This window comes from Manis pentadactyla, chromosome 2, assembly GCF_030020395.1.
Source record: "Manis pentadactyla isolate mManPen7 chromosome 2, mManPen7.hap1, whole genome shotgun sequence".
NCBI classification, from domain to species: domain Eukaryota; kingdom Metazoa; phylum Chordata; class Mammalia; order Pholidota; family Manidae; genus Manis; species Manis pentadactyla.
The window spans coordinates 130,864,377-130,876,417 of NC_080020.1; the positions used below are offsets into that span (position 1 = coordinate 130,864,377).

Here is a 12,041-nt window from a genome sequence, read left to right on the forward strand (position 1 = left end):
GGGGTGGCAGAATGCTACAAAGATGGTCTGTAATTCTTTAGACTGGTTTCTTTGGGGAGGCAGAAAATTCCAGATAAAACTGTAAATCACACACTATAGATAGTGTATATGACTTATGAAGAAGTTTGTACCACTGACTGGAGGAGGCAGGGAAGATCATTGAAGAGGTGGTCACATGAATCTCCATGAGAAAGACAACTGACCTGGGGCATGTCATTGTCCAGGGAGGAGGTGGTACTGAAATACCAGTAGGAAGAACTTTCTGATACTGGAGGTGGAAATGTTTGGATGGGGCACTTAGTTAGTTGGTGCCAATCCCTGAAATGAAGGACCATGGAGGGGCTGCGGACTTTGGGGTAAGAGGTGTTTGTGTTAGGATGTGTTGATTCTGTGACAGTATGGGTTATCCAAGTGAAGTCCAGTTGGAGATACCAGCCCAAGTAAACGGTTTCCCCAAACATCCCCAAATAGATACATGATAGAGTAGAACATGCAGTAACTATGTTTCAGGCCTTCAGGAGGTCTCACCAAACTCCAGAGTTCATCAGGTAAGGATTTAACAGGCAGCAGTTCTAAAAACTGAAAGATCTGGACTCCAGGCTCATGACTGTTTAATTTTTCTCCCTCCTTTGTTTTTGTTTTCATCAACTTAAATCTTTGCAGCATATATAGCTGTTAGTCATTTCCTACAATTTCAAAGAATTAGGACTATAATGAAGAGGAAGAAAGTGCAGGTGTGTGGCTATTACTCCATATTATACCCCGTATTCATTTCACCTGTGGCTGTTTAGTACCTAGAAGGCCCCTTCCCCTCCCAAGACATAAAATCTTCATGTGCCTGTGAGTTTTCATTAATAGAACAGGGAATGTGTGGAAGGTTCTAGCTTGCCATAGGGAGGTTTCAGGAGATTAATTGCCTTATGCATTTAAATTCATTGAAAAGGAGAGCTAAATTTAGCCTCGTACATTACTTAAACAGTTTGCTTTTATGTCAGGGAAATACGATTTCTTTTTGCCATTGTACTGTTGTCATGGGAGATTTGTTTTATAATTGAATCAGTTATGATATATATCTTCCTATTTAAAAATGGTGAAAAATTTTCATATCTCTTGTTATTCTTTAAAATGATGATAGGGGTGTACAATTTGAAATTACCAAACTGGGAAGATTTCCAAAGACAGATGTGTGGATTTTCGCTTATATCTTGGCTTTATTTTTTGGTTATATCTTGGATTATTAAAATCATTTTTAACGGGTTTGCTTTTCGTCATGGGGTAAGAAGACCATTTTGAATAGGAGGAGCATGCATTTTATCTCACTATACATCCATTTTCTCCTATACTTAACATTTTCTTTAACATGACTTAAAATCACAGATCAGTAAATGCTTACAGTGGTAGGAATGAAGTCTTTAGGACTGAGCTCCTAGAGCATGAGGACCGTGAAGCCCTTTCTGTTTTCTTTGCAGTGCTAGCTCTCATTACTCAGTGCATACATTTTGAGTAACTGACTGATTTCCAAACTGCATTGCACTACCATGAAAGGATGTACTGTGTCAGTGGTCTGGGGTCCTTCCCCATATCCCCGTTACCTCTTCCAACACTCCCCCCTTGTTTTTTATTGAAGTATAATTGACATACATCATTATATTAGCTTCATCATTTTTAATGCTCTTTTACATACTGCTAGGAGAGTGTTATTGTGGAGCACAGTGTAGTTTCCTCCTGTACCACCTGAGCTGGGAATGTAGACACGAGAGAGGAGACACAGGTGGGTGTTCTTCCCCACTTTGTCTCGGGAGGAGAAGTGATTCAGTGTTGACTGCATGTGCCCCGAAACACCGGATTGGATTGTGTTCATACAGAAGCAGTTGGCAGCCTTCTTCATGGAGTGAAAGCAGTCTTCCAGTTATGGCAGGCTGTGCAGCTCAGAGCAAAGACCTACGAAGCTTCTTGGACCATAACCCTGTTTAACTTTGTCCTTAATTATAGGGAGATTTTTAGCAGGGTTGGACCCTTTGAATAATGAGGATTGGGGTTATAGTGTCATCAGCTAGACACAATAAGACAGAAGTAAATCTGTAGAAATGGACTGACGTGTCTCATCCCATTCAAAATTTACATTAATTAATTAGAATTTCATTGACTTCTAAATTAAATCAAATTTTCAAGGTTGTATATGTTCTGCAAGATAATGTAGGTACTTCATGCTCTGCTCTCCAGAATTAAGTTTGGGAGCTTTTCTGAATAATTCATGTCAATTCAAATGTTCCTAGATTTTAGAAATAACTTATCATGTTTTAGGGGATATTTTTACAGATGATTCTGTTGGCTTTCTTGTTTAACAGAGGACAATAGAGAGCTATGTGGATAAACGCATGGGTACAACATATGGCCCTCCTGCAGGAAAGAAGATGACTGTTTTTATTGATGATGTGAACATGCCTATAATCAATGAGTGGGGAGATCAGGTATAATGATGCTATTATGGACTTTATTTCTTTAATTCAAAATTGATTTATTCTTTGATGAGTAAATATTTTTCTACTTTTTCAACGTGCGGTTTCTGAATTCCAATAAAGTCCATTATTTGGAAACACTTGAGTTAGTTTCTGGAATCTAAAGGAATGATGTCTGAATTCTGAAAATCATCTTTCCTAGGTTACTAATGAGATAGTACGACAGCTGATGGAACAGAATGGATTTTATAACCTGGAGAAGCCTGGGGAGTTTACCAGCATTGTGGACATCCAGCTTTTGGCAGCCATGATCCATCCTGGGGGTGGACGCAATGATATTCCTCAACGACTCAAGAGGCAGTTCTCTATATTTAACTGCACTTTGCCCTCTGATGCTTCCATGGACAAGATATTTGGTAAAATGAGTGTCAATGGGGCATAGGGGCAGGGGGACATGAATAGCTGCTTGTGGTCCAATGAGAAAATATCCACCCAGTGGTCAACAAAGAAGCATTGGGTGACTCCTAGTCTTTTGCATTCATCATTCTCAATAGTGTGTTTTGTTTATATAAGGATTTATTATTTATATACACTGAATTGGGTACTTAGATTTTTTTCTATGTTTTTAAAGTAACTGTTGCTAGCTTTTTAAACAAGGTTAAGCACTAAGTGCACATGGAGATGATGACATGGTTTCATCCTGGTACTCATGTTTGAGGACTGGATTGATAGAATACTACGCCAAAGGTTTATGTAACTGGTATTGTAACCAACTCATGTGATTATGTTCACCAAATAAATAATTCTGCACAGAGAAGAGATTAATTAGAGTCTGATCTTCAGAGTAATTTATAAGATTGTAATAAGTTATTGATTAACTATGTGGTATTCGGAAATAATTTCCTTGAAGTAAACTAGTCCAATAGATAACCATAATTATTTAACTGAGTAATGAAAATGAGTTTATAACTGATTTTGGAATTACTCTTTGAAGAAAGAGAGTGTAGAGTTATGTATGCATTCATGTTGGGTATTAATACCATTGCTGAAACTACTATTGAGAAAAAACTCATTAGGATTACCCTAATTAATTTCTGACAGACTCAGATGTCATCTTAGCACCCTAGGCTAGTGGAGAATGTCAAAGGTTTGGAAACCAAATGACATGTAAATTATCTAAGTCCAGGAAAAGTAAAATGAAGCAGAAAGAATGACTGTTAGACTTTTAATCATTGCATTTTACCTGGAAAGTTTTATATTTATAGTAAGTGAAAATATTTTATAGTGCATGGAAAGTCAACAACAGAATGGAGAAATCTTAGAGGATTCACGAAACCTTCCTTTTTCTTATTTTTTTTAATAAGGCAACTTTATATATTTAAGGTTACCATTTAATAATATTGAATTAGTTCAACTAGAGTTTTCAGGAGTATTTCTTAATCAGCGTTTCAGTATTTGGATGCTACTTGATCTGGATGCTACTGGATACTGCAGTATCTGGATGTCTACTTGAACCTATATCAATTTTTTAGGTTTTAAAAACCAAGAGAACATTATTTAGTGTACATTTCTTTGATATGTGGTCCTCTAATAACGTGTAATTATACTTGTGCAAACTCTACATTATAATGTTTTCCATTTTACTTTGTTGATTTGAACCATTAGTCAAAATGCTATGACTTTTTTCCCGTTTTAGGTGTGATTGGCATAGGCTACTACTGTACTCAAAGGGGTTTCTCAGAGGAAGTGAGGGATTCAGTGATGAAATTGGTTCCCATGACACGCCGGCTATGGCAAATGACTAAGACTAAAATGCTCCCCACCCCTGCAAAGTTCCATTATGTATTTAACCTTCGAGACCTTTCTCGGATCTGGCAGGGAATGCTGAACACCACTTCAGAAGTTACCAGGGAACCAAATGTAAGTGGTAGTAAGAATGGAAAACAAGTGACACTGCTGTTTGTTGTATACTCTAGATGTTCCTGGTGGTGTAATTGTTAGTGGAATTATGTAAATATTTTGGGATGTTTTAGGGTGGATATTCTTTTCTTTGGTGCTTTTCAACTAACATAAATAAAGGAGAAGAAGGAGAAGTATGTCAGAAAGTTTCTTTTAAAAAATTCCAATTAAATTAAGTTTATGCTTAAGGAAATAGTACCCACACTTATTGTCTAATGAATAGAATAAAAGAAATGGGTGTAATAAAAGAAATTGATTTTATTTTCCCATCATAAGGTGTTTTTCTTATACAACATAATGAAAAGGGTTACTATTGATCTTATTATTAAATAGTCTTCATATTTTAAACTTTTATTTTAACTTTAAAAGTAATTACAAACACTGAAAATTGAAGACCATTTTGCTGGTAATCATCCATGATCTTTACTTTCCATGTAACTAGATGCACTAAAAGAATTACGTGTATTGGTAAAATTGGAAAGAGACACTAGAATAGGAAGCTCATTTAGCATGAAAGCGAGCATTTGTACATACACTTGAATCCAATAGTTCCTAGTATTAAAAAATTCCCTTCAAATCAGGAACCATACATAAAAATCCAGGATGTCTTTTTTCCCAAATCATGGCCTATGTGCTTAGTCTAGGGGAAAATTGGCCTCTCTGTTGGCCCTTTTTTGGAACCAAGGAGGTAGTTAACAAGTTTAGAACACTTCTCCACATAAACACACAGCAACAGTTGACATATTGTCTCTAGGCACATCATATTGTTACTAGGCACATCAGGTGTTGATAATTAAAAAAAAGAAACTTTGCCCCAGACGTTCAGCATAGGCACCCACACTGACTGATGTCAAGTCAAGACATTTTGGGGAAAACTCACTCTTCTTCTTATAGAAAACAGAGAGTCATTTTAGCAGCAGTGAACATGTTACTTTGAGTTTCTCCTCAAAGTTATTGACAAATGAATCGCATTGTGGAATACAGTTCTCCAGCATTACTTTTTGAGTAGCCATTTTTTTTGTTGCTTATTTTAAATCAGCATGAACAGTTTCAGCAATTGGTGTTATGATGAACTTTTGCTTAACTGAGTCATTGAGTATATTTTACTAACCTTCTTTTACATTCTGGCAACCAAATAGCATTTTATCATTAGTAATATAACGGCTTTAAGAAGCTCTCCTAACTAGCCAAATGTTACCAAGAAATTTCCAACAGTCTTTTCATACCAAATAATGAGCTTAGATGAATATTTGTTATTCTTGCTACAGGAACAGGTGTGTTGAGTAATTTAGTTCCTGAACATCCAGTTAACTTTGCCCCTGGGTTATCTAGACTGGGTGATTGCTTTGTACAGATAATCCAGATTTTTGCCACAAATTTCTTTCACGCTGTGTTAAATAAACATGCCTTTGTAATATCTCAGTTGTATATTGAAGAGCTGTTGCCTCATTACCTTGTGTATTATGCTTCAGCCACATGAATGTGGGTGTCTCATCCAAACAGACTATCACAAACTTAAGACTTTTACATAGAACATTAGTTTGTTGGTTGATCAGCGTGATTTTAGTATTTTGTCTAGGGATGTTTTTGTTTTAACTTCAAGACTGAAAATGAATAAACAATACACTCTCTACTTAATATACTTGAATGAGATCAAGTAAAAATGAAATGAGGTCTATTTTAACCCTAACTTTTAAAAATGTGTCATCTTAAATCAGGAAGGATGGTCTTCCGCAATGTCATTGTTTTGAATTCCCAACTATGGCAGATTGGCATTAGCAACACATGTAATTAATTCTGCTTTTGGCAGGAACTGCTCAGGTTGTGGAAGCATGAGTGTAAACGTGTCATAGCCGACCGCTTCACGGTCTCTGACGATGTGACCTGGTTTGATAAGGCTTTGGCCAGTTTGGTGGGGGAAGAGTTTGGTGAAGAGAAAAAACCCTTGGTGGATTGTGGAATTGATGCTTACTTTGTGGATTTCTTGAGGGATGCACCTGAAGCTACAGGTAAACCATTGAAGCCAGATGAGAAATTCCCCATAGGGATGTCTGAAAACAGAAGGTTCGGGTTAGACGTGTTGAATTGCTGTCTAGTAAGCCTTACTGAAACAAACCTGGGACATAGGAGGTGCTTAGCAAACACAGAATGGGTGGATAAGCGCATACCCATGAAGTCCAACAGTTATTTTTTTATGCATGGCAGTCTTGGAGGTTAAGTAAATTTGAGAGGCACAACAGGGTAGAATAAAGTGCCCAGGACTTGCAGCTGTCACACAGAGGTGGACTGGAGGAAGAAATCTACCACATATTAGCTGGGAAAGTCTCTGGACTTTCTTGAGCCTCATCTCCTCATTTGTAAGAATGAAAACATTACGTATGCATCACGGGCACTGTGGGGAGTGTGAGTGAGACGTCATCTGTAAAATGGCTGGGGCAGTGTGACCCAGGGTCACTGCTGAATGAAGATGGCAAAAGTGATGATTATTATTCAGGTTATCCTTAGTGTTGAAAGTAAAAAGAGAAACTTCAAATTATGTAAAAGGGTCATTGAAAATAATTGGAAAAAGAGGAGTGATGTGGACAAAAGCTTTCGTGATTATGGTTCCATGAAAAATGGAGATGCATGTTACTTTTCTTATGGAAAGTAATAGTGCTCCAATTATTTTTTCTCCTCAGAAATAACAGAACTTAAGTAGAATATCTTTCTTTCATTTAATTACCTCTTCTGATACTGAGATTGATCTTAAGTTAATTTCCATATTTCAAAAGCATGTTTAAGAACATTTATATCTTCTAAATGATCAAAAATGGCCAGGCACACCCCTTTCTAGATTTGAGAAGGGTGTATGGGATCAATCAAAAGGTCCTGAGTGACAGTTGCAAAAGGAGATTTGGCTGTGCAGGTGGAACAGTCCCTCCACAGAGGGAAGCTGACACATCTTACTTTAAATCAGGCCATGCACATACAAAAATCCTGTAAATGTAAGAGCATTGAGAATGAGAATTTATGTATTTTATTTCCTCTAATTCAGAAGGATAAGTAATTGGATTATAGTATTTAAGGGCAAAGCACATCTGTTGCATTTTTTGTGGGGAGGGGAGCATTTGGAGGCAAACATAGAACCTTCTGCGACTTCTGAGCACTTCCTCTCTCAAAGCTTGAGTTGAATGTTTATCAAACAGTGAAGTGACTATTGAGATTCAGTTAGTGAGAGCTTTGTAAATAAGCCAGTCTTAATGATTATGTTAAATCACTTTCTTGCCTTGTCATAAAAAGGTTAATATAGTATAATATTAAGACAGAGTCAATTGAAAAATAATTACGTACTATTAGAGCTGGAAGATCCTTTCCCTCTCCTAGTACTCAGTGAATATCTTAAGTTGTTATTGGCATATTTGACTAATGTGTCATTTTTTCCTTGTTAGTTATGTTAACTGATAGTGAACTTATATGTACCCAATTTAGCTTTTCTTTGGCTTTACGCTTTATAGTCAAAATTGCAAAAGAGTTAAGCTGTTATGTGTTTCTCATTTAAAAAAAAGTATATTGATTTTAATACATCTTTTCCCAATGAAATAGTTCAAAATGCTTATTTATTTAGGAAATAATTTATATATTTTCTCTTAACCTGTTACCTCCATTCCTCCAAATTCACATCTATCCTCACCACTAACCTGAAATTCCTGAATCATAAAAATTCCCTGAGCAAATACAATAACCTTTTTCTTTTTATTCTTATTTAAAAATCATGTAATTCTTGACCTCTCTTGTTGATTTTGACATTAAATCCCTATTTTTTCAATCTTCATTTGACCACTGAGTGGGTATCTCTGCAAGGAACCTTGAAATGCCAATGTTCAATTATGGGTTAAAATTAAATTTAGTGTATATAATATTTGGGATTGGCCCTTTCTAGACAATAAAGTACTATATGATCACAAAACTGCCTGTGATCACCAAAATTCTACTGCTTTTAGTATTGTTTGCTTTCTTTTCTGAAAATCCATAATGTGTCATTTGTATTAAAATTGGTATCATTGTAGAGCTCTGAGTGGTATTGAGTTAGGATGAAGGAAGTAGTCAAGTCCAGTGATTTAAGGAAACTTAATTAATTCTTGTTCACCAAACCCAGGTGAAACATCTCAGGAGGCTGATGCTGAAATGCCCAAAATTTATGAGTCAGCTGAATCTTTTGATCACCTAAAGGAGCGTTTGAACATGTTCCTGCAGCTCTATAATGAGAGCATCCGTGGCGTGGGCATGGATTTGGTGTTCTTTGCAGATGCGATGGTTCACTTAGTCAAGGTCAGTGGCCCTGCCCAGGAGTGCCTCCCCAAAGTGACAGACACTTGGCTTTTCACAGAATTTCCCACTTCCCCTTTCATTTTCATCTCCTAGGAGAATATGCAGTTTTAAAAAAACCTCTATGCTATATCCCAGTTTAATTTCTAAACTGAATGCAACATGTCACATATATAGGCTTAAAATAAGAGCATGTGTATTTCAAGTGTGTGATATGATAATTTTATTCAGTGTTGCTATACAGCCTCTAACTCAACGTTTTCACTACATAGAATGAATGTGGTTGACATCTGAGTTCAAAGCACAGGCAGAGGCTGCTAATTTTTTGCATCGTGCAAAGGATAACTATAAAAAAGAGTGCAGACCTGATTGTTTATAGTTCATAATGCGTGATCAAAACCGAAAGTTTCTGTGATGACTGCCCTTGCACTGTACACCATGTAAGAACTTATTCACTATGTAAGAATTTGTTCACCATGTAAGAACTTGTTCGTTATGCTTCAGAAGATTGGAGACTGTTGAGAATTAGGCTTGGGGTTGATTAATGATTGTGCATTGAGTCCCCTATACAGAATTTTATTGTTGTTAACAACCATTTGATCAATAAATATGAGAGATGCCCTCTCAAAAAAAAAAAAAGAAAAGAGAGTGCATAAACTTTGAAGACATTATGCTAAGTGAAATGAGCCAGTCACAAAAAAACATAGTGTATGCTTCCATGTATATGAGGTCCCTAGAGTAGTCAAAATCATAAAGACAGAAATTAGCATGGTGACTACCAGGGGCTGGGGGAAGCAAGAGCAGGGAGAGTTTTATGGTACAAACTCTCATTTTTGCAAAATGAAAAGTGTTTTGAAGACAGATGGTGGTGATAGTTGCACAACATTGTGAATGTGCTTAATGGCATTGAGCTATACACTTAAAAATGGTTATAGTGGTCTAAGTTTTGTGTATTTTACCACAATTAGGAATCATAATTTAAAAATGCTGCATAAAAAATAGACTTTGAGCTGCATGAAAGTTCTGTCACAATGAAAGCCACCAGGCAACTACAGTCTCCTTTCTACTTTGTCATATGAGTCATTCCAGGGTCCATTCATAGGACAGTTGACCCTCAAAAGTTGGAAGTAAAATATATTATTTACTTGATAATTTATGTGGCCTTACTTATCTGGGGTGGAAGATAATGCCACTTAAATTCCCTTGCTGATATTCTTACTTTGTTGGTGTCAATGACTTTTTCAGACTACATCCTTTTAGTTGGAAAGAAGACAGTTCAAGGCTATCTTTCATTCCTGAGGTTTAACCATGAGGAATGATTTCATAATAACAAATTGTCTCCTCTAATGATTACTACAGTTTAGAAATGGAGAACGTTTTAGAGGTTATCTGGCCAACTCTCCCTTTGAAAATGGGAGAAGGAGAGGAGGGCATTCCTGCAAGGCTGGAATAAGTCTGGGAGAGGAAGAAAGACAGAAAGATTGTTCTGAGGTTGGGTGTTCCTGGCATGAGGGCACTGGTCTCGGAAACTGAATTCTCAGCATCTGTGACATCTGTACTCAAGTCTGAGCATGTGTTATTCTAAGTATAAATACCATTTTCAAATCAGCTCCTAATTTATAGTTGCTTAAGAATGAAGAGGTTCAGGAAGAATAAAGATTTTGTCATATTTAACGATTAAGAGGAAGAAAGGAAAAAGAATACTTTTCTAAATCAATAATACCAAAGGCAACTTCATGACTAAGTGTCTATTGGGGACAAATCTGATTTGCCTGGGGTTTCATTAACAGCTCACATTGAAGAGGTTATTTATGTGAGTCTTGTGCTTGAGAAAGTTCACAAGATTTGTATTTTTCTGTGTTTTGCAGCACAGACGGTGAGCAATGAGCATTTCTTCACCTTGTGCATGATATGTGAGGCGTGTGTGACTTAGCACAGGATCCTTGACTCTGCTTTTCCTCACTCTTACCCTCTAGTGTATCTCTTCTAGAATTGGCCAATCTGTGACTGGGTCACAATGCTACATTCCTCACTGTCTTCTAGGCTGACCTTTTCCACATTCTCACTTCCTGTGAACAGTACAGCCAAACTCTGTGTCATGTGGGTGTGAGCCTTGAAATTGTGACCTGGTTATAAGACATGGTAGAGGCCAAGAGATAGAATTAGAGATGGAAATAGCAAAACAGGATGTGCTATGAGACCAATCATATTTCTTAGTTCCTTTCTTGAGTAAAGCATCTATTTTCTTAAAAAAAATTTTTTTTAAATTGAAGTTTAGTTGATATACAATATTGGTGCAAGTATACAACACAGTGATTAAACAGTTAACACATTATTAAATCCTTACCCCAACTAGTGTAGTTACTGTCTATCAACATAGAAAGATATTACAGAACCATTAGCTATATTCTCCATGCTGTACTATATCCCTGTGACTGACTTATATTATGATCAAGATTTTTATGCCTCTTTTATCCCCATCACTCACCCTACCTACCCACTCCCAACCCTTCCAGTAACTGCCAGTCACTTCTCAGTGTCTATGAGTCTACTGCTGTTTTGTTCATTTTGTTTGTTTTGTTTGTTTTTAGATTCCATAGGAGTGAAATCATATGGTATTTGTCTTTCTCCACCTGGTTTATTTCACTTAGCATTATTCCCTGTAAGTCCATCCATGTTATTGCAAATAGCAGGATTTCTTTCTTATCTATGGCTGAATAATATTCCGTTGTGTATATGTACCACATCTTCTTTACTCATTCATCTATTGATGGACACTCCTTCCATGTCTGGGCTATTATACATAATGTGGCAATAAGCAAAGTTAGGGGCTCATATATCTTTTTGCAATCAGAGATTTTGCTTTCTTTGGGTAAATTCCTAGAAGTGGAATTACTGGGTCATATGGTATTTCTATTTTTAATTTTTTGGGAAACTTCCATGCTGCTTTCCACAGAGGCTGCACCAATTTACATCCCCACCAACAGTGTAGGAGGGTTCCCTTTCCTTCACATCCTCACCAGTGTTTTCCTTTTAATGGAGAATATCTTTGTGACATCTCTTGATTAAAGTTCAAACCACGGCATGTATGGTTTTTCATGATCTGGCCCCTGCCTAGCACTCTAGCCTCATGGGTCATGCTCCACTTAGTGTGTCATCCAGAAAAATCAACTGCTTCTGATGAAACATAGCCCCTTCTAGAGCCCTTCACCAGTGCTGCCTTCCCAGCAAGTGCTGCCTTGTGTAGAATTTATCTGTTTGTGTTTGTGTTCCCTGTTGGTGGGCAAGCTTTGTGAGGGCAGGCACCCGATTTCTCAA

At 36.9% G+C, this 12,041-nt stretch overlaps 1 protein-coding gene across 3 annotated transcripts in view; it reads left to right on the top strand.

Annotated features, from left to right (window-relative positions):
- Positions 1-12,041, top strand: part of DNAH5 (dynein axonemal heavy chain 5) — a 257,848-nt gene that overhangs the window by 168,835 nt on the left and 76,972 nt on the right. For all 3 annotated transcript variants that reach the window (XM_057496308.1, XM_036896717.2, XM_057496315.1), the window contains exons 48-52: positions 2,349-2,471; positions 2,662-2,875; positions 4,156-4,379; positions 6,229-6,427; positions 8,554-8,726. In XM_057496308.1, the coding sequence (XP_057352291.1) occupies positions 2,349-2,471; positions 2,662-2,875; positions 4,156-4,379; positions 6,229-6,427; positions 8,554-8,726 (933 nt within the window). The remainder of the gene's footprint in view (positions 1-2,348; positions 2,472-2,661; positions 2,876-4,155; positions 4,380-6,228; positions 6,428-8,553; positions 8,727-12,041) is intronic.